Raw genomic sequence first — 24,425 nt, 5'->3', positions numbered from 1 at the left:
AGGCTCCCTTGAATTCCTACCAGTTGAGATTTCCCCCAAAGATAACCACTTCTATTAACCTAGATCAGTTTTATCTATTTTTAAGCTTCATATAAGGAAATCACACAATACATTTATTTTGTGTCTGGCTTCTCTCAATCAACATTATGTCTGTAAGATTTATCCATATTATTACAGATAGAAGGTTATTTTTTCACTGCTGGGTAGTATTCCATTGTATGAGTATGCCACAGTTTATTTATCTATTTTGCTACTGAGGGACATTTAAAATGTTTTTAGTTTACAGTTTAACTTTGAAGCAAGGATGATAGCAGTTCCTCCCTAAAACTCACACTCCCTGCCTTGTTTTGTAAGTCTACTGAAAGGTGATAAGATTCAGAGTATGGAAGGGGCCTGAATTCTGCCAAGATATAGGTGTAGTTAAACAGTTACCAGCCATTTTTCCCTAGCTTGCTTTTCTACAATCCCTTACTGCTCAGGAGACCTGTGGCCAGAAGTCACAACATCTGTGACTTTCCCAATGTTCTTATAGAGAACATCACTGTTGTAGATCCTAAGATTAATCTTTTGAGATATTTTTCAGACTTTTCAACTGACTGACTCCACTCAGACCCATGACTCATGACTCAACCAGTCCTGTGGTCCTGACTCAGAAGCTGATTCAGCACACAAGGACTGTTTTCCACACCTCTATGATTTCATTCCCAAACAATCAGCATTTCCCATTTCCTAATCCCTGCCATAAACTATCCTTGAAAAACTCTAACCTCCAAGCTTTGAGGGCAGGTGATATGAGTAGTTACTCCCATCCTCTCACTTGTCTAGCCCTGTAACTATTAAACTTTTCCTACCACAATACTGCTGTCTCAGTGGATTGGTTTTATCTCTGCAGCAAGCAAGATGAACCTGTCAGGCAATTACAATATCTGACAGATACGTAAATGAACAGAAATTCTGGAAGAAAGAGTGTTCCAGGAAGAAAGCATAGCAAGTCTAAAAACCTTGAGGCGAGAACATGTAAGGACAAGAAAGTCAGTAAGACTGGTGTGTGACTGCAGGATGTGAGGTGGAGGAGTTGGATGGAACAGATCACATACAGCCTGGTAGAGCATGAGAAAAATTTGAATGTAACATAAGTTTAGTTACTGACTAGGGGAGAGAGATGATCTCATCCCTGTCTTCATAAGATCATTTTGCCTCCTGTGTAGAGAATAGACTGTGAAAGGATAAACATGAGGAGATCAGTCAAGAAATGACTTTAGTTGTCCATGAGAGAGCTGGTGGTTGCTTAGACCAAGGTGGTAGTGATAGAGAACTGAGCAGTGGTTTCAGAGTATATTTGTATGTAGAACCAGCTAGGCTTATTCGTGGATTAGGTGTGAGACATTAGAGAAAGAGAGGAATCAAGTCTCACTATCATGGTTTCAGCATGGGCACTTGATAAATGGTGGGTGGTGTCATTTACTAATATTTGAGATAATAGTATTTAGGATGCTAACAAAACTTCCTGGCCTCTCAGCCAGTAAAACTTGGCTATTCCTAATTCCATTTTTCACTGACTGATTCATCTTGAGAAAGTGATTTACGTGATTGAGAGCTTAATGCTTACATGTGCAAAATGCTACTCTTTTCTTATTGGCTTTAAGAACCAAGAAGACTATACAAGTGAGGTGAGGGCTTCAGGTGGAAAATGTAACCTCAGATAATGAGGCCAGGGTCTTTAATTCTATTCCACACTCCCCAGGACCCGTGAATTTCTAAATCATGCCATTTATCACTGAAGACTCATTGGGCGCATTGATACCTATTGACATCTTCTGAAATAAGCCTTCCAGAATAGCAAAGAAGGCCCAAAACTTGAAAAAATTTCACAGATCACCAAGGCCACAATTTCAACAGAATTGCACTTTATGCTTTCTGAGGTCTCTAAAGAATACTGCTTGTCAAATAATACAATGAATTTTTCCTTTTTATACATAATATTGTACTAAACAGAAGCATGCAGTGAAAGGACTGCTGGTCATATTCTTTCCTGTATTCACAAGCACCTTGTCCAACATCTCATTATTATTCCAAAAAACAAAGCAATGCCCATGTTACTGTTTGACACTCATTAAATCAAGTTAGCTTGCTTTGATAAGGAATTCTAAAATCATTCTCCTCTGCTTTATCTTTCCACTTTCTAAATAATAAGAAATTAATGGGCATCAGTCAGAATACCAACTTTCTTCCAACTGTGCAGTCTTGGGAGAAATGAAGCTGAAAAGATCAGGGGGCTCCACACCAGACAAAAGGAAAAAGAAAACAACACTGCAAACATGTATGTATGTAAATTGGTGTGCTGCAGAAGACTTAAGCCTTTGCCTTGTTTTGTCTCCTCCTTATCTATACATTTGACACAATACAACTGACAGAGGCCACCAACTGATGACAGATATTTTTAAAGTTTAAGGTATAATTCCATTAAGATAGTTAATGGATTTTTTAAAAAAAGCACACAGGCTGCAAGGTGAACAAATGAATTCAGTACCTTGGAGTTCTCTGCAAAATAAAATGTTGTAAGAGATGTAAAGATGGTAGAGCATCATCATTATTATTGCTGGATGCACAAAAAAAGGAGTATTCATTTGTATTGTAATGGGACTACACCTATCTAAAGGAGCAGGAAGAAAAGGCTGGTATTGCAGATAACGATCAGATACAACTCTCAAGTTGCCTTACTTTATTTACTAGATATTTTCCTGAAAGGTGATGTGCAGAAAGATCTGGGAAAATTTAGTAATCATTTGAATGCACTATTTAAAAGATTGTGTGTGTATGAAAATAGAGCTTTCGTAGGAGTGCAGTAATCATGCAAAATTATTTTAAAATTCTATATATGAATTAGATTTGCTTAAATTAGGAACATATATAATAAAAAAATACATGTCTCATAAGAGGTCAATAAATAAAAGAGGGAAAAATGATTATATAAATGATTACCATTTTATGTAAATCATAAAAATCATTTATATAAAAATGATTATGTAAAGATAAAACTTCTGCATGGAAGTTGTATCCTTGTTCTTTTTTTTTTTCGTTGCATAGGTACACATATGGCAGCGTGATTTGCTGCCTTCCTCCCCTTCACCTATATCTGGCATTTCTCCCTGTGCTATCCTTGTTTTATCCCCATGTTTTATCCTTGTTCTAAAGTTCCCTACCAATGTTCCAAATATTTCATGTCTGGTCTCCTATTTCTTAGAGAAATGGGGCTGGATGAGATCACTCCAGTATTACGATTTCTTCCATCTGCACCCATTTTCTTCACATCTCTGAGGAAAAGGTATATGCTTCTACTTGGCCTGTTTCTAAACCTCTTTCTTATAGCTTCAATTACTTTCTTTCCAGTTGATTTTTTTTTCTGTCTACAAAATGCTGAAAGCTCTATATTCTAAAAGTCATTCCTTGACTTAGTTTACTCCTAGGGCTTCCCACCGATCTTCTCTCTGGTGCTGAGCTAGAAGTTGGCGTGTGAAGTAGCCCTTTCTGCTCCCTCTCTTCCTATCGATCTTTAACCTTCTGTAAAAACCAAAGACATCTCTTGTCTTCTCTTGCACTAGACACGAATCTCTTCTGGAAACTTTTTCCCTTCAGTGTCCACAGTATTTTTCACCCTTGATGTCCATGATGCTTCCCCTGACTGGTCCTCCTTTAGCTTCTACAACAGCTTGTTCTAGACCCCCTTCACCATCTCCTATTCTTCTGCCTGCTGCTAAATGTTGGCATTCCTCAAGGTCATACTCTTGTCTTCTTCTTGGGCATTACGTGATCTAATTCAATTCAATGACTTCTTCTATCACATTGACATAGATTCCTAAATCCACAGGTAAGTCAACTACTTTTCTCTCAAGATCAAGACCTTTTTCCACCAATACTCTATAGGATATCTGTTTTTAGATACTTCATGGGCATTTCAAGCTCAACATGCCTGATACTGACTGGATAAGCTAGTCCACATGGGGGCCTTTCCAAGTAGTTCCCACATCAATTGATGGCATTGTCAGTTATGTATTAGAACTGTCAGCAATGACTCTTAAATTCTCTCTCTTATATTCTGCATTTAACTAATTTCCTCATCTATCAGCCTTATTCACCCTTTAAATTAGCAGACATTTATTTAGTATTAATTATGTGCCACTGCCTCATTTCAGGCCCTAATCTATTCTCCCTGGGTTACCATGAAATGTCTTTGCTGATCTTGACCCTTCTAGTCTCTGAGCCCATGTTTTCCCTTCTTCCCTACGCCATGCTTTTATAATCCTCTTTAAATAATTATATTATGATTTTCCATTAATTATAATTTTTTTTTTGCACTTCAAAATTATTACCAGGATAGAGAGATTCTTTAGTCCTGGAATCATGTCTTGATTTATCTTTATGCCCAAGGTACAGAAAGCCATAGGTGAGCAATAGGTTTGCTGAAATAAGGAATGTCCAATTCAAGGCAGTGCTCTTTAGCCTCACAAGTAAAAATGTAAGAAAAATTTACTGTTAACAGCTAAATCATAACTAGTAAAACAAATATACATAGAACAGACACATAAATGTATTTTAGCTGTTGACTATGTAAATTACTCATATCATTGTTGTCAAGTCTATATATTTGCAATATATATTTAATGTTCCTTGAGGTTGGAACAATTTTCTTGAGTGGCTCTCCTTGAGATGTCCTAGACAAGATCATAACCACAAACACATTCCTTTGTGCCAGGTCCAATATTTTGATGTTTGATGAAATGAACAAATCTGTGATTATCTCCTTTGCTACAAATCCTATACAAACATACATATAAATAAACAATGTACCTCCAATAACAATATAGGTAAGGCATTGACCTCTGCCAGAAATTCTGAAGCACATATGAAAAAAAGAATCACCAAAACATAGCCATTCCTCTTTGCAATTAAATTCATGTTCTGTTCTTTGGTAAGATTTCTCATGAAATTATAGGTATTCTGTTTGGAAATTCATCAGAGGTTTCTAGCCCAACAGCCCACCTCTGCAATGGTCTATGTAGTCAATATTAAATTATACTATACAATATTCACTTGTGTTATCAACAATTACATGGTTGATATACTTGTATAACAATACTCTTTAAGAAATTCCACCAGGCATGGTGGCTCACACCTGTAATCCCAGCACTATGGGAGGCTGAGGTGGGCAGATCATTTGAGGTTAGGAGTTCAAGACTAGCGTGGCCAACATGCTGAAACCCAGTTTACACTAAAAATATAAAAATTAGCCAGGCATAATGGCACGCATCTGTAATCCCAGCTACTTGGGAGGATGAGGCAGGAGAATTGCTTGAACCTAGGAGGTGGAGGTTGCAGTGAGCCGAGATTGTGCCACTGCACTCCAGTCTGGGCAACGGAGAGTCTGTCTTGAAAAAAAAAAAAAAAGAAAGAAATAAAAAGAAAGACATTCCACATACAATGTCCTATGGCATTATTTAATTTCTCCTACTCTCTACTCTTTAGATAATAGATGTCCATTACTAAATGTGTCATTACAAAGACTTTATATCTTAGTGATAGTATCTCTCGTGATTAACCCATATCCTCAAGGCACATAATTTTACATCTGGTGGCCCAAGACTGACTCCAAAGTACATTGGGAATCCTTCAGTCATCCATTTAGGCTTCTTCCAACTAGATGCCTCATTTAAACTTGATCTAATTCCAAATGTCCCCAAGGGTTTCCTATCATAGTATAGTATAGGCTGGTTTAGCTTATAACATCTACTGGTAAGATGACTTGCTTTATTAGTCATAGGATTTCCTGTTGGAAATGTCTAATTTCAATTTTTCACTTGAGGGTGAACTGCTGAACCACCTTTGGAAACAGAAAACATTTTCTATCTGGCAAATGACATTTTGCAGGAGTGGAAAACAAAACAGTATTTAAGTCATAAGCCTGGAAGTACTGAGTAGCCAAGGGCAAACACGGAACCAGAAGCTAGTTTTTGAAATTCTCTGAGCACTGTAATATACATTGGGTCAATCTAAGGCAGTCAGGCCCTTCTCATCCACTGCTGCGTTACCATGCCTGTAGCTAAATTGCAGAAACCCTGTCTCTTCAAGCATGGTTGATGACTGTGAATCTTGCTAAATCCTAATTAGCTATGTTTATGTCTAATTTTCATATCTTGACTTTTAGACTAATCCCCAAAGCAGGGAAAATTGTCTATAAATTAAAGTGACTCTTCACTGAATCAGAATCTACATGTCCTTATCTTTAGGAAAAAAAATAAAAAGCTTATTCATTATTCATCTTAAGTAACTTAGGACCCATAAAAGTTAGGTGGTGAACTTCAAAAGTCCAAAACCAGCCCTGTGTCATACTCACATCTTCCAGCAATTCTCTGCCAGGCTACAATCCTGACTGAGGATGTCACTGCTCTTTCCATTTGAAAGCCTCCATCAATCAGGTTCTGACCCATCGGTTCATGGCCTGCAGAGATTCTGTGGTTCAATAAAATGTCAGCCTTTGCCTTCCTTGTCTAAGCATCATATGACAACTGACCTGTTGTCCCTTGTGCCACTTAGGAAGCACAAGCTGCCAGCCTCACACTCAGATAAAAAAAAATGGCACCTCCAACTATCTCCATGTTGAAATCTGGCAGCCTACCTTCCGTATCAGTGAACTGGCACCGATGTCAGTGAATTTGTCAGCTTTTCTGAGTGAGCATAAAAGAGAGCTTGTTTGCTAGAGTTTGAATCTAATGAACAGCTTTCTCTTATTTTGTGTAGTTTTTCCAGCCATTTGACTTATACAATAGAGAAATCATATTTCAACTTCTCCAGGTTGAAAAACTGCCCCTTTCTGATTTGTCACCAAGAGATGTGAAACAGTTATTTCTAAGGCAGCTTTATTATGGAAAATAGAATAAGTAACTCATGTCGCTCAAATCAAATTCCTCAGGGAGTAAGTCTAGTAGAAATTCAAAAGCTGGGAGTATGATTAAAAACTAATTTTCTATGTGAAATGAGAAAAGGTTCTTTTTCTTTGAAATGAATGGCTCTTTACAGAGGAAACAGATTGACAAGGTACAAGTAAAACATTTGATTCAGCTCCCCTCACCCTCCTTGCTCTCTAGATGCAGAGATCAGCAAAGGGTTTTAGCTTTGATACTTTAGGCAGGATGAAGTGAACACTTACAATGGAAAGGTCAGCCTGAGAGCTACTGAGGAAACTGGGTCTTTCTTCATCTAGTCAGGGAAAAATAATTATTGCCAGGAGACAAGCTTTTTGCCTCAGGCTGCTTCAGGGACACAGGTACCAGGCTCTTACTTTTCATGGACCTGACTAGGTACTGCCTGCTCAAAGGAGACTATGTGGACATTCAGGGGTGGACTTCCCAGGTACTGGAAAGATACTAATCCTTTACAGATATATTTCTAAAAGCCAATCATAAAAATATTCTAATACATTTAAATTCAATCTGCAGCTTTATGACAATGTTGTTAAAGCTGGCTTTGTATTTAAGACCTAGAGGTTATAGGAGAAAGTCTGCTGGCCATAGGAAGTCTCCTTTAAAAAGTGATATTAGGCTGTTTTGCCTATGGAGTAGGCATTCTTTTTGTTTCTTTCTTAATAAACTTGCTTTCATTGAAAGAAGAAGATTGTCTTTGGCCACACATAAATTATACTAACACTAATGATAGCTGATAAAGTAAAAAAATTAAATCACAAAAAAAATCTCATAATGTTTTAAGAAAGTTTACAAATTTGTGTTGTATTGCATTCAAAGTCCTCCGCTACATGTGGACTGTGGGCTGTGGGTTGGACAAGCTTGTTCTATTGACTTGCCCCGAGTTCTTTCTTGTGTGAGGTCCAAGGACCCTCTCTTGGAGTCTGGATCAGGACCCCTTTCTGGTAACATCTTCCTGGCAAACCATGAAGGGACTACACTAAAGAGGTCCCTGACCCAGAGGAACATCATCAGTACAGCACCAATTGGCCAACTTTGGGTAAGTGGTGGGGTACATTTTACCTGCATAAAGGATGGGATTGGGTTAGAAGTCCAATTTAGGAGAGTTAGAATCCCTCCTAATACAGAGAAGGTTAAAGACCCTTCTTAGTAAAAGGCAAGGATGGTTGACTGAACTTGGGGTTGAGGCCCAATGTAGGAAGGTTAGAGTCTTTTCCAAAATGTTAGGGGGTTAAATGTGCACCTAAGTAAAGTCCCTCTTTGGTTAAAAATAGATTTGGCACCATAAGTTGTTAACCATTATTCTCTTTAATCTGCCTCATGCTCTTTGCTGTCAGCTGTGGGTGACTGGATTAGGCATGTGCAGAATCATAAGACATGGAGAGTTTTTTCACTGTAATGGGGGAAACTTGAGAGCTGATGGGACTGCTGGAAGAGATTCCTTTGTAACTGACAAGTGGTCACCTGAACTTTGACTCAGTGTTGCTGGGATCTGTGGGTGTTTCCCTGGCCTCCCTGAATTCCTTGCCTTCCCCACCCCATCACAGGCCATGCTTTTGTCTCTCGCTTTCTCTCCTCACTGTATTTTATCTTTTCTGTTACTTGGGGCTACTGTCTGTTCTTCCATCTTGTCCAGAGACCACATGTTGAAACTCCTGGCTGGAGGTCATTCCACCCCGTTTTGAATGGATTAACGATGACAGGCATCAACCAGGGGCAAGTTTCAACCTTGCCAGTTTGATATTGGGTGCTAAGTGGAGTGGCTAATGTCTATGTTTTGTCATGCATATTTTGCTTTGGCTGGAATGGAAAATGTTAATCCACTTCCTCCATGCAGCCTGTTGGACTGCATCTTGCAAAATTGAGAGGCTTTTTTTTTTTTTTTACTATGGTCCCATGAAACTGAAAATGATGATTTTTCTTTGTGATGTGGTTTGGCCCCCAGGGCTATGGTGTAAGAAGTAGGGTTGCTAGGGCTGCTCAGAGAGAAGGAACCCAGAAACCAAGCACGCTGGTGAAAGGTAAGAATTTCTTACCAGTCAGCCTTCTGGCCTCTCTCTCTGTGCAAAATGGTTGAAGGAATGTTAAAAATCACTGTTTGTCTCTTGTAAAGTTTTAATGGAAAAAAGGATTTGTGAAGCTAGTGTTAGCCTGTGGCAAGTTTGATGTGCTTTACCTAATTAATTTACCTTTCTGCTTTGTTCTGTCATAAAAAGGGGTACCTTTGGATAAAATGTGGGTCTAGGACCCCTATAAACCTGCTGTTGAAGCCAGCCCAGCAAGCTGGTCAGTTATAAATGTGGCTGCATGTCCCTGAAGCAAACAAAAAAAAACTGGATTAGGTTTCCCTCTCCTCTTGCTTTATGTCCTTGGGAGCTTCATCTTGTAACCATGTGGTAGTATTTTCTCTTGGTCTTTGCCATCCAGAGGACAGGAATTTTGGAGTTCATGTCATACATAGCTCTAAAAAATATCTTGAGCAGTTAAAAGCCTTAACGTGATATTATTCTAAGAGGCCTGATTCCTCAAAGTAGTTTGGGGGTTTCTTATCATGCTAGGTCTCTTAGGAACATTAGCATATGGAAATTAATGACTGTGCAATTGTGACCATAACAGAATTGAGCAAGAAATAGATATGATGTTGCATTGCAAATTATGAAACTCACAATAATATAAAATAAATGGCTAAGAGTTTCCTGCCCATCCTACCTGTGCCCCATGATATATATACCTCATCAAGACATTAGAAGTTATTATAAAAATAACTTCACATGGAGAATAGAGAACATAACTCATAATCCTGTCACACTAAACAGGAGTTTTCAAACTGGGCTTTGTGGACTTGTGAGAAGCCCATGAATTCAAGGGATCCAATAACTTGGAGGGCAAAAAACACATTTTTATTTTCATTTTTTCTCAATGGAAACTTAGTACTTTCTTCAATTATAATTGAAGTTGACAAACCATAGTAGTCCTAGCAGTACCTGTAACTTTGTCACCAATGGAAATCAGATATTCTCATCAGACATTGTGGTTGTCATAAAATGCTTGAAATATTATTTATACTCTTCACCACTTCAAAATTATGGTAGATATTAGACCCACCGCTAGATCTTATTTAATGCATTATTGTTATATTACTATATCATAACTAAAAATTGACAATTGCATTTTAATGTAATTGGTTTTCTTTGAAAAACTCTCAATTCCATTTTATAGATTCAAAAATATCAGTTTGAGAATAGGCTTCACTAGCCAGCCACCAGCATCCATGGCACAAAAAGAGCTTAAGAACCTCTATGTCTCTGCCCATCATCTCATTCTGCCTTGATATATTACTCACCTTTTCTATGTTGCTACTTTTATTTACTTTAAAGCTGCATAATACAAGTACTTTATTTAAGTAATTTCCCTAGTACCAATAATCTTATTTCCATTTTTCATTCATACAAATACTACATTAGACATCTTAATGCATACTATTTTATTTTTCTTGCTTTGTATTTAGGATTATTGCCTTGGTATAGAATCCAGGAAGAGGAATTAACTGGTCTAATGGAATAAACATCACTATGGTTCTCGATTTATTCTATGAAGTTGCCTTTCAAAAGGATTCTTTCAATTTAAAATACTGTAAGTAATATTAGCAGGACAGCTGCTAATGATTTTTAAAAGTACTTACAAAACTTCTGTTGAATATTAATCATATGTCCTATGGGTTAGTCAAAGGACTGAGCAAAATTTTGGTTGAAAAGAAATAAGCAAATAATTTTTCCTAAACTAAAAATGCAGTATATGAATTAATTTCCACATTGAGTAAAATTATCTTTCTTAATGAGGAACTAATAACAATGATATTGTGCTAGGGAAGACAAATTATTTTTAATGTCGATATGGCCATTTTGTTTGTTAAATGGGCAAAAATCATGACACTGATAGAAGTTCAAACATTTCAAAGCAAGGAATAAAATAATCTCTTCTGTGATAAGGACGTCTAGTATTTGTTATTTTATATATGAAGAAAACAAGCATGTATGTTCTAAGGGTAAATAATTAATAGTGTATAAGGAATATCAAAAATTATATATCGAGAAATTTTTTTTTGCAAAATCTGGACATGAAATTTATGGGCTAACAAGTTTCTGCTTTTTTACTGACATAAATGCAGCAGGACTTTTCAGGCAGGGGTGTGCTTCTCATCTGGATCACACGCTCCTCCCCAATCTTTTGATCTCAGGAACCCTGGCTCCAGGCAGGGCTACTTCCCTACATGTAGCATCCAATTTTCTCTTTCCACAGATGGGGATGTGTTAGGTCATTCTTTCAGTACTGTGGCTGTACATACAGCAACTGTCAACCTGTGAGGTGGGCAACCATCTTAATGAAAACAAGGAAAAAGAGCTAAGACAGCACCTTCTTGCCTTGTCCACATTCTAGGGAAGGCACCAGATCTTCCTTTTTGAATGCCACTTAATGATATTCACTTAATATGTACGAATTATGTCACTACTGTGTATGGATAGAGTATCAGGGGCTGCAGGGAACATAACAGATGAAACACATTAACCAGTGGAAAGATGGGTAGAAAGACATTTTCACCATTTCATATAAAAGACCAAGAAGGCCCTTCCACATCTTTAAATGTCTCATTGAAAGTCAGGCTCATGACACCTTAATGTCCTGGAATGAAAATAATTACTATGAACCAATAAAATAAGTACATAAAGAGGAATATACGTACAGGTCACTGGTACACGCCAGCATTTTATGAAATTATCATAGAGTCAAAATAAAGACAGAGCCTGCAAATTTCTTTGAACAAATGGTTACTTTTTATGACTACCATTTACTGAGTGTCTGCTGCATGATAGGCACTGAGCCAGGCACCTTACATGTATTAGTTCATTAATCCTTACAGCAATCCTAGGACATAGGTATTAGCACTCCCATTTTTTTTTTTAAAATATATACTTTAAGTTCCGGGATACATGTGCAGAAGGTGCAGGCTTGTTACATAGGCATACATGTGCCATGGTGGTTGGCTGCACCCAGCAACCCATCATCTACATTGGGTATTTCTCCTAATGCTATCCTTCCTCTTCCCCCCGACCCCTGACAGGCTTTGGTGTATGATGTTTCCCTCCCTATGTCCGTGTGTTCTTATTGTTCAACTCCCACTTATGAGTAAGAACATGTGGTATTTGGTTTTCTGTTTCTGTATTAGTTTGCTGAGAATGATGGTTTCCAGCTTCATCCATATCCCTGCAAAGGACATGAATTCATTCTTTTTTATGGCTGCATAGTACTCCATGGAGTATATGTAGCACTCCCATTTTAAACATGAGGAAACAGAAGCTCTATGAGTATGACTTGGTCAAGGTTAAATGAGTTCAGAGAGAGGCAGAGCTAATCTGTCTGACTTCAAGCTCATGCTCATTCTACTATGCTATGGATATAAAGTAGCTACATGGCACTCAGGAATCATACCTTCGTTAATATGTCCTTATGTAAGGTCTCTCACAACTTGATTTTTAAAAAACAGTTGTAAAATATGGTGGGGAAAGAAACAACACACATTTCTGAGATGTCGGACTTCTCAAAGAGTCATCTAGTAAATAAATCTCAAACAGCCTTCAGAAAGCATAAGCAGTAAGTATAAATTCACAGACATTCACCCAGATGTAGTGAGCATATGTATAATGATAGTAGGTTTGATGGACAGCCCATGTGAGATTCTGGCATTGAAAATATTAGGTTGGTTCAAAAGGAATTACGGTTTTAACCATTACTTTTAATGGCAAAAATTACTATCCTGATATAGCAGTAACATAATTAGTATGTTACTTAACATTACTTTTCATGGCAAAAACTGTGATTACTTTTGCACTAACCTGATACTTTCTATCTGAAAAACTCTGGGCCATTGTTTCTCCTCTCTGGGTGTCACTTTCTAATATCCATCAGAATACTATTATAATCATTAAATAAGATAGTGCATATAAAATATTTAGCATGCTATAAAGCACATAATGCTCATTCAGTTACATGTTATTAGTATTGCTATTAAAATTATTTTTTGCATGTAAGTCTAACAAACTTGGATCTATTTTTCTAGACTTTAGGATACTAGGTGCAGCATAATGGAAGATGATGATAGCTGGCTCCTACAAGGTGCCGCCATCATCTTTCACAAAAAGCAGAAAGAAGGGTGGCTAAAATAAGTACCACAGGAGAAGGAAGAAAAAAAATCTGCAAGAACATCATTAACAGGCATTTCTGTTATAGTCTATATTTTGTAAAGCTCTTTTAGAATCATTTCATTTGATCCGTACAACACTGTCGTTTAATATGGAGGGAATTATTTCTACTTTACAGACTGGAAAAGAGAGGTTCACAGAATTAAGTAACTTCCCTGGAATCACAGCTAGCTAAAAGAGCAAGGAGTATCACAGGGTAGTGATATAATGTCCAATACAGTAGCCACTAGCCTTGTGGGGTGACTTAGAATTAATTGAAATTAAATAAAATGAAATATTGACTTTTTCAGTAACAGAAGGCACATTTCAAGTGCTGAAAAGTCACATGTTGTTAGCCACAGTTATGTTGGACAACACAGATTATAGACCATTTCCATTATCACACAGTGTTTTATTAGGCAGTGCTTGTCTACAGAAATGAGGGCACCAATCCATTACTGCAACTATTATGCCTGGTGTTCACAGCAGTGAACCTGAGCTTCAAGGAAAGAGTCAGGAAAGAGGAACAGACTTTAGACATGTTTCAGTGAAAAAACACCGAAAGCATTATCCTATAGGGGTACCTTTGTGTGGCACTAGACCACAAGCATCCTTAGAAGTAAACACAGGCTGGGCATGGTGGTTCATGCCTATAATCCCAGCACTTTAGGAGGCAGAGGACAGATCACTTGAGGTTAGGGGTTTGAGACCAGCCTGGCTAACATGGAAAAACCCTGTTTCTACTAAAAATACAACAAATAGCTGGGCATGGTGGCACACACTTGTAATCCCAGCTACTAAGGCGCAGAGGCAGGAGAATCACTTGAACCAGGGAGGCGGAGGTTGCAGTGAGTCAAGATCGTGTCACTGCACTCCAGCCTGGGCAACAGAGTGAGACTCTGTCTCAAAAAAAAAAAAAAAGTGGACTCAGAATCTTCCAAAATGCTTACCACAAATGCCTCACACACAGAATATACAAATATTTATTGAGGAGTTCTATTTGATCATCCACCCATGTCAGAAAAACAAGTCACTGTAAGAGAATTCTTCCTGAAGCAAATAAGTAGAATGTCATAAAAATGTAAGTAATAACTTCTGTTGAAATCTCAAGGGCATTTATGATTATACATTTACAGAATTATTCGATGTACATATAAAATCCTTTTATATTCCAATATCTTTTTAATGTAAGAAAGTTGTTTGTAAATGTAATCAAAAGAGATAAATACTAGTTAAAATAAATATGAATGAAGATGAAAAAAGTTTTTAATAGTGATATAAGCTTTAATAAGGAGGAATTCAAGGTTTTGCTTTTTGGAGTGGTTTATAATATATCCTCAGTAAATCACAAGTTAACAGACACTCAGTAAATCATAAATCAGCCTCAACTTTTGGTTCACTTTTCTTAGAGCAGCACTAGAAAATAGCTATCAAAAGTGTAGAAACTGACAATAAATGTTCAGCATTATTTGAAAGCAATATAAAATTTCAGAAGTTAGTTCCCAGAGGATGACAAACATTTAACTACTACAAATCTTCAGCCTTACCTGGAAGGATGCTATTGTCAAATTCGAGGTGCATAGGTAAAGATGGAGGCAATTCTATTTTTTAAGTTGACTTTGAAAGTCATAATGATATATGTATATTTCATGAAAATATGAGCCTTAGTATAATGGTCTGTTCTCTTTAGACAGGCGAGACTCATTTATGTTCTACATGATTGTACCCCAGAACTTCAGACTTAAGATGTTTGTCATAAATATTGTTAATCTATTATTTTATGAAGGATATGAAATTTTTGACTCCTGGATTTGGATAGATGTATGCCAAATTTATGAGGCTGCTTGTCTATAAGTGACAGATGCTGCCAAAGCAGAAAACTATTTTTCTTCCATTCAACATCACAAGGTCCTGTTACAGAGACAGATACGGGTGAAGAGGCAGCTAGGAAGACCTTGCTGGCTAATTGATGGAGTCTTGTGGCAGTGAACAGAAATGAGAAGCTGTCAATTAGAAAACTTGGCCCCGTTTGTAACAACACATAAAAACTGTGAAGTACACAGGAGAACTCATAAAAATGATGAGGCAAGGGTCTCCATTTGTATCTACGGCAGAAAAACCTTCAACAAAATTGAAAATGCACTTTCGTATGGCAACAGGATGACCATAAAAAGCTAAACTGCCACTTTTGAGGCAAATCATACTGATCTGCTCATTAATAACTACTCTAGGTTTACACCTGAGGAACTGCCACCATGCAAAAGCACAACATGCCGAAAATGAAAACGAGCTGTTTCAAGATGTCCTATCCTTTTTCTCCTTCTCATGTTTTTTTTCTAACACTGTTACCTCACGGTCTCCCTTGGGCATGGGTGTGGAATAAATAAAACTATCTCCTTGTCCTCAGGGGAAATATTTCAGGTAGAACAATTCAAAATGCTATTGAAAATCTGCAGCGTGTTGAAGAGAACTCAACTGTACCCTTTTGGAGGCAGGGCAAGCTTTCTGCCATTCTGCAATGCTCCGTCTCAGTGTTAGCCTCTATTTCAGTGAGTACATTTGACTCTAGACGTGTAAAGTCTATAATTGTCAAGCAGGAGCTTTGAGAACACATTTTTCATTTGCCATTTACCTAAAATGAGTGCTTTTATTCAAATTTGTCCTTGAAAAGATTTTTAACTTCTAAAACTTTTGTTCTATTACACTAAAACACTACAGATTATATCCTGCATAGAAACGAAGGATTCTCAATGAAACAAAGGCTTGATGATCCCTTCACTGCCACAGCTTATACCAAAAACAGTCAGCAAGCAATGTAAAAGTAATATGTGATCCTACTTATCAATTCTTTAGAAAGTGGTTAGTGGTTTCTGCCTTTGCCCATTGGAATACCTGCATTTACTCCTCCAAGACACAGAAGTTTAGAAGTAATTGAAATAATGATATAAGGATGGAACAAGAAACCCCGAGTTTCCATCCTGACTCTATTGGGATTTGAGTTGTGCAACCTGATGTGAACCACTTAACCTTCTCATGACCCACGTTCTTCATTGTTACTGAATTTTGGGGAGCAGCTTGAAGGTGATGACTATATATTATTTCTCTTTAAATCCCTAATATCTAACAATGGCAATTAAAAAACACCACTAGGTTGGAACTTTTTGAGGGCAACAAATGTCCTTCTGTTCACTGTTGCACCCATAGGCATTATGTTATTTAGTATAGATAATCAATATTTGTTGAGTGAATAAATGGATACCAATTTTGTTGCATGAATGAATAAACAATGGATAATAATTTCAACACTATCTATCAAAGGATTATGACAGTCAAGTAAAAACGGATGTCTAACTACATCTTGTAAGATGAACAAATTTAAGGTGTTCCTACTGTTATATTTCAACCAAAGAAGCTGGCTCAATTATCTTTGCTCTTAACTGCATTTATAAATACATCTATAGCATTTTGAATCATTCCATATGCTTTCATCTGTTTAGACACCAACTAATTAAAGACTGTTTAGCTCTAAGTAGCTTTAAATACTTTAAACTAGAAATATCTTTTCCCCATCTTGATATCTAATTAATTTTTTAAAACAAATTCCGTGCTACAGCCCAGACATATGAACTATTAGGTTGACTATCACAATATTTTATCATTAGGTTGACTATCATAATATTTTATTATTTTTAAGAAACAGGATTTTTTGAAAGCTCTGTATTTTTCTTAACCTGGTATGAGTTGTTAAATGCTGTCACAAGAGAGCCTTCAATTTGATGTATTGGGCATATGATCACAGGGAAGTGTATTATCATATGGCATTATGACACTTGAACTCCAGGGGGAAATTTGTGTAGAGTGGCTGGCCAATATGTTCTAGCCATCTTCCTGAGGCTGCCTAATGCTTGCTGTGTTTTGACCCCAATTCTCCCAAAGCACATTTTTCCTCCCTCCCATTATGTTTCCAACTTCCTCTGATGCATTATTAAAAGTTGGGACAGATCCTAAGAGACTATAAAGCTGTTTCTTTGGATTTCACATGTAATTCTACCTCAACTTACAAAAAGCAAATGAACAACTATTCTCATATAACTGAAGAATAGCTTGAATGAAATATATCTAATTTTTCAAATCATGTAGTTAGAACTTATTATAATAAATTCAATTCATGCTATTGTAGTTTAAACCCATTTTGTTTACTGACCTGAGAGAAAAAAAGAAAGCTAGTCATGATATCCCAAAATTGTATACATGATAGCTCCGTTATAACAAATCTCTTTGCCTTATACAGATCTGGATATAACATGAACCAAATTATGTCTTCGAATGTAACATCAAAGAGAAAAATTGTTGTCCCAAGTGCCAAAATAGTAGCTAAGAGGGCTTCCCTAGCACTTAGAAGACTTTTAGATCACTTCTTAGAATACACAATATGCGCTCTCGAGAAGCAGAAGTGTTCACCAGCTGGGCACAGTGGTGCACACCTGTAATTTCAGCATTTTGGGAGGCCAAGGCAGGTGGATCACTTGAGGTCAGGAGTTCAAGACCAGCCTGGCCAACATGGTGAAACCCCTTCTCTACTAAAAATACAAAAATTAGCCAGGCCTGGTGTTTGGCTCCTGTAATCCCAGCTACTTGAACACTGAGGCACGAGAATCGCTTGAACATGGGAGGTGGCAGTTGCAGTGAGCTGACATGGCACCACTACATTCCAGCCTAGGCGACAGAGCGAGACTCTGTCTCAAAAAGAAGAGTAAACCTATGGGTCCCAAGTTTCTTGTCAGATACCTTGAAATCACACCTGGTCTTTATGGATGTTTCCAGAATGCTGCTCTCCTACAAGCTCCCTCCATTAACACCTGTTTATTCCCTCTCTCTCAAAATTTGCTCTCATTGAACAACACTCTGTTGCTAAGCTATTGTTGCTAAAACATGAGACTGGAAATTGAATTAGTCAACCCTATGGATGCTGTGAGTGCCTGCATATTTGAAATCTGGCAGCTGATACATCAAGTGAGTAACGTTTTCACTTTTCATTTAAGTATCTGAGATTCACAGATACTACTTAAGCCCACTTGACAGGAACTCTTCATTTAGAAGAAAAAGACCAATGTTGGGGAATTTCAGTCTCATGAGATTTGCCAGTCAGTCATGAATTTTCACAGTGACTTTTAGTCTAATTTTTGGCTGACTCCTTAAAGCAACATTGTATGAAATAAAATATTTCAATCAATTATTACAGCCATCATTCCTATTCCCACCCTCTTTCTCCCTACATTGTACCTGGACCTTTTGTGAAGCACTGATTTTTGTGTCTTGCGTTTTTCTAAAACGGGATTTTAAATGAAATGAAAGCCAGATATCAACAAAAATCTATGATTCTGACAAAGCCGTGGGAGCTTTCCAAGGATTTAGAAACAGGCAGTTAACAATACATTAGGTATTACATTGTTTGGATCAGATTTCCCATCTGGGCAAAGCTTCTAATTTTCCAACTTGAAAATTCTATAAAACCCATGTGGGAATTCTTGCTTAGAAGCTGACATATGGTTGACGGTGACAAAAGAACATATATCTATTTAGTAAATACACATTTTTGTTTTAAAAAATAGTGCCATCTTTCAATGACTTTGTGTAGCTTTTATAAATATAACAGAACAAATAAAATATGAGTATTAATACTTACACCAAACACGGAGGAACAAAAATGTAATGGCCCAGCAAATGAGTTACCAAATAATTTACACAGATTTTTGAGTAAGGAAACATGAAAAATGAGATAACCTCCAAATGTAGGTGGTTTCTATTACTTCTAGTCGAAATCTGGATAGTCACACAGTGAGTGACATCAATACTGTTAGACTACAGGTACTAGGAGGTGGTTAAGAAAGTGGCAGAGCAAGCAGAGAATGCAGGAAGAAAGACCAACATGTATGTACTAAAGAAGAGATTTTGTGGTTGAGATTTGTTTTCCTCTCCCCTGGGTTTCAGAGCTTAATTCTCGTTTCTTGTTCACACCACTGCTATGCTTTTATCCTGGTGTTTCAGAAATGCTCTGTAGGCAAGCACAACTGCTTAGGAAGTGTTTTTGTTTTACTGTGCACCCGCTATCATTTGAGTACTGGAATAAAAGCCTTGAATCCCTAAACTGTATTTCAACATATGGTCATTGAAATTGGGCATCTCATAGGTGTAAGGCATGCTGTAACTATAATCCAGGACCTTTTCTTTGGATTTTCTATTTCTGTATCCCTTGTTCCTTGGTTTTGTCTCCTAATCTGTGACCTTTTTTTTTTTTTTCTATTTTCATTTCTCTTCTTCCACACTGTTTTTTAAAAAAATAGATCCTTCTCTGATTGTTCCATCTCTATTTCTGATTTTGACACTTTTTTTCTGCTTAATACTTAGAGCTAACCCAATTTTCAAATAATACTATACTTAAGTGGAACCCTGAGCTTACTCAGTAGCAACACTGTAATATGTATAGTACCTACCAACTGTTCTATTATCTGAAAGAATAAAGTGAAACTAACCTCCATTGTTTTATCATTTTACTCATAAGTTTTGCTGGAAGTTAAGGAGCATAATTTAGATAACAAAAACTTTTGCAGAGTATTTCAGAGTATTATTTCATAGAGGCAGTGATATCCTGCATTAATAAAACCAGGCAGGAAGTCAGCAGGTGATGGTTCCTGCTCTTCCAAACACTGGGTAGCCTCCAGCAAATAACTGACACACTGTGTACCTCACCACAGTTTAGAGTTTTGCAAAGTAGAGACATTATTTGATGTTATAACTGATATTGATTGAAGACTAATTAGATAATATATGTAAAAAGGCTTTGTTCTTTAGAGAAGGAGACATAATCTGGCATTTTTGACTGTATCTGTTCATCAGATAATATGATTTAGTGATCTTATTGTACAAAGAACAAGAAGTCTTTATTACCAAATTTAGCTTAGCTCACTCCTTCTAGGCTGAAGAATTTTTGGAGCCAGCATCTACGGAGCCTAATTAATAATGGCCCCTTTTCCCATAGTCTCCTTGTTTGAACAGGTTTTCTGAACCTTCCTCTTAGAGTAATGGATTTGATTTTCTCCAAAAGCCACAGGAAAGCATTCTTAAGTCTCCTTCTAAGATTCTCCAATGATTTCAGAAGCAGAAGAGAATCAGAAATGTGTTTCCTGCAAGAGGGAGGCCCCTAAAGAGAGCATCAAACATAAGCGAAAGAGACATCTTTTCTTAGTCTCCTTTAACAGACACTATTCCTCAATGAGTCACTGAAACAAAATGGCATATCTGTCGCAGGCCCTGAGGGGCAGATGTGAGAGTGTGGAAGCCTATTAAATATCCAGTTTCATGGTATCCATGCTACAAAAATGAATTTTTTATCTTTCCACTGAATGAACCTACTCAGAAATTCTACCCATTCACTGGTACTATGAAATATAGACTCTTCTTCAGAGGCCTTTCACCTAGTCACCCATTTCCATTTACATATAAAGGTCTTCTGTTAATCAGTTCATTTCTTTGGACATAATTCCCTTAAAATATGTAAGTGCATTTGTAACTCTGAGATGAACTCTGAAGACCTTCAAAAAACAGTATCTTCTATTACTAAGCATATTTCCAGATTCACTTAGTAACGCCACTCTCTCAGAAAGTTTCCCCTTTTGCTCCTCAACGCCTTTTTATTGGGGTAAGAGAACATAAAAATATCTATTAGTAAACAAGTTTAAGAAGTCCTTCACTAATCAAGTCTATAGCAAAAAAAACCATAAAATAAATAGAAAGAAGTAATAAACTCAGTATTTTAGATTCATTTCCAGATTTTAGTCTAAACACATTGTGATCAAGTAGTCGCTACTCGTTTTCATGCATATATACTTAAATATATATACTTACATACACACATATATACTTAAACGTATATATTTAACAACATGGAATGGCAACATATCAAATGCTTAGATTCCATGCAAACATACAATCCTTCCCATGAAGGAAACATGTTAATATCATGAAAACAAATCATGGAGAGTAACATGCAACAACTGAGGGCATCAGGAAAATGGGGTCAGGGCAGGGGAACAGGAGAAACACAAAGAATGTAAAGAACAAAAAGTGTCATTGACCTGATTTGTCAGAGTTGTTGCCTGTGATTGGAGTGATGGAGCAGCTGGGATTAGCCTTTGCGCTGTCCTTGGAAGAAACCATTTTGGGTTTATTTTTCGTTGCCTCTAGTGCTTTGACCTTCTTGGCATGTTTACTTCCTTTGTAGTGGGCCTCGGCCTGGCTCTACAAAGGAGAACAAATCAGGCTCATTTTTTGCTAATTACAAACACCACAATGGATGATCATGCAGGAAAAAAATACATTCGATCATAGGCACCACAGACATTTACAACTCAGTACCTGACTGTTTTTGGCATTTCGCGAAATGGCAGACCAGTTCCTAAGAGGGTATAGCATATCGAAACCTCCTATACAATACAAAGGACCTGCATCTTTAAAAAACCAGTCATTATATGAATGGAAAAAGGGATTAGGGCAAAACTGTGATGAAGGCGAGCTTTGTCATCAGTGCCCTCCCACCAGTGCCGATTGGGGCTACTTTTCAAACCCTGACTGGCAGCAGCAGCTTTGAGTGTCCTACTCATGCATGTGGGTATGACCTTCCACAGTCATTTTCCTTCAGCTAAAATCCTGTTTGCCATGTGTCTACTTTCTTCTGGGCTCTGCTTTGAGAACAACTGGTGTGACAAAACAACAGGTTAATAGGTGACGTTGAGGGAAAAATGACATGGAAGTTTTTGGAGAGATCTACATGCACTTCATGCATCATTTTGATGATTCCAGTTACAAGAAGAGATAATATAAGTCACAAAGGAGGTAGAAACAAACTCTTGTTTCTGATCTCAAATGTGATTATGAAGTCAGAGTGAATAGTGTTAAATTCATTTATATGCAAAGCATATATAGAACTGTAACTTCAGTACTAGATCAAAAGGAAAAAGAGCAAGACAAAACACAAAAACAAATTACAACAAGCCTTGAAAACATGTAGTCAACTTACCGACATTTGGTAAATTTCTCTCTGCCTAAACAACAAGACTTTTATCTTACTGGCATCTAGTATTAATATACACATTAACAAAAGAATGGGCATGGTGGCGCGTGCCTGTAATCCCAGCTACACAGGAGGCTGAGGCAGGAGAATTGCCTGAAACCAGGAGGCGGAGGTTGCGGTGAGCCGAGATCGCGCCATTGCACTCCAGCCTGGGTAACAAGAGTGAAACTCCGTCTCAAAAAAAAAAAAAAAAAAAAAAAAAAAAAAGAATCTAAGTATATTCACTTGAATTATATTTTGAAAAGACTGAAAAAGTATAAACATGCATTTGGTGAAAAGAAACAAAACTAAACATATATGGCATATTAGCTTAGTTATAAAAGTGAAATGAACGATAAATCTTATGTAAAGCAAGTTGAACTCTTGTTAGGGGATTTCTAAAGAAATAATAACTTTAAAAAACATCCGTTTTCTTTATATACTTGTATGTGTTTGAAGAGGATTATATGAACCTTTCCATTCATGTAACTTTTGAGATTTGAGGAAAGGGATCCCTATACACTAGTAGAGAAGAGTATGCTTCTGGTTGGAGGATGCTGGTCTAAGGAAAGGACTGACGCTAGAGTGCCGGAACAGTGAGGGCCATGGCTGGAGAGGGCCTTAGATAGGCCTCCTGGTGGAACATCAACAACGTGAGGTCAAGGAAACTAGATGTGCAGTTATGTAGAGGAGGTCACCCCTGAGGTGAGATTCTCAAGCAGAGGCATGATGATACACACAAATTCCAAATGGGGAAGATTTCTGCAGCATCTATCTATTTATTATATGTTTGTTGGATTGAATATGAGAGAAAAGAGATGACACAGAAAGGAAGGCAGCAGACAGAATATATGATTCTTCTGGTAAAATCACTAATGGAGAGTATGAATAGAATATAGTCCCTGTTATAATATCATTGATTTCTTGAAGCCTTAGGTATTATCAGTCCTGCTTATGCCCTTTGCTTAAGTGGAACCATTTCACTACTACTAGAGATGAAGCACTATTCTGACATGTCATGATTAGACTAAGCCATCTAAGGTTGATTTTTGTGTGTTGTTGGAAGTGTTTCTTCTGGCTTTCCTGCTTGTTTCACTCTAGCTCACCAGGACATGTTGCTTTGCTATCTTCAGACATCCAGCGATAGCTAGTTCAGCAGAACTGGTGATGGTGAGCAGCATTTAAATGCCAGCATTACTTCCAGATCTTGGTTGGGAATAAGTCTACTTTATCCTAAGCTCATAAATGATGATGTTGAATTTGTTCATGTCAAACATAATGGATCATACAATCACAAGTGTTAAGGGTCATGAAGTGAGTTAAACATCATATCCATGGATTTGCTGTCCCATTTGAGTGGAAACTTGATGACAGATTCATGTCACAGTCTGTTTTTCAATGTACTTTGATTCTGCTGTGTTATTTCTTGTAGAGTGGGAGGTGGTTGGTGAAAAAAAATATTGCTTTGGTAGTAGTGTAATCAAGGATACGTTTTGGACATACTAGTGATTTCCCTAGCATATAACCCAGATCACCCAAGGTATATAGCCTTGTGCTGAATATATATGGTCCCTAACTCCCTGAATAATATCTTTTTAGATCTTCATTGACACTACATTGCTCTTACTTGGTTTCCTCAAGGACTTCTCATGTTGTTCTCTGTCAAGTTGGGGAAGAAATACCATGCGGGGAGAAAAGTATAACATTATTTTACAGCCTTTATTTATTACCAACCAAGAATGTTTAAATCCATCTAATACAGTTTGGTAGTTATACATTAAGAAAATATGCAAATAAAAATTAAAATTTGATAATGTAATCTAATACTATAATAATGATTAATTTTTTTACAGATACAGTTGATCTTTATTTATGGATTGTGTATTTGAGAATTTGCCTATTTGCTAATATTTATTTGTAACACTAAAATTATACTCATGGTGTTCTTATGGTCTACATTTTGGACTTGCACAGCACAGTGAAAAATTGGAATCTCCTGGTGTGCCCCACTGAACCCAAAATTTGAGTTATCCCAGTGAGGTCAAACAAGACCATGTTCTGCCTTCTTGTTCTGGCTGTCATACTGTAAAATGAGTGTCATAA

At 37.1% G+C, this 24,425-nt stretch overlaps 1 protein-coding gene across 10 annotated transcripts in view; it reads right to left on the bottom strand.

The window, feature by feature from the left end:
• The window catches only part of ZNF385B (zinc finger protein 385B), a 393,057-nt gene that overhangs the window by 13,042 nt on the left and 355,590 nt on the right, over positions 1-24,425 (bottom strand). For all 10 annotated transcript variants that reach the window (XM_039470115.2, XM_039470116.2, XM_074399396.1 and 7 more), the window contains one exon: positions 21,349-21,511. In XM_039470115.2, coding sequence (XP_039326049.1) covers positions 21,349-21,511 — 163 coding nt within the window. The remainder of the gene's footprint in view (positions 1-21,348; positions 21,512-24,425) is intronic.

This window comes from Saimiri boliviensis, chromosome 5 (assembly GCF_048565385.1).
Source record: "Saimiri boliviensis isolate mSaiBol1 chromosome 5, mSaiBol1.pri, whole genome shotgun sequence".
Taxonomy (NCBI): Eukaryota; Metazoa; Chordata; class Mammalia; order Primates; family Cebidae; genus Saimiri; species Saimiri boliviensis.
The sequence above is the reverse complement of the archived record's forward strand: the minus strand, read 5'-3'. Positions and strand labels throughout refer to the sequence as shown.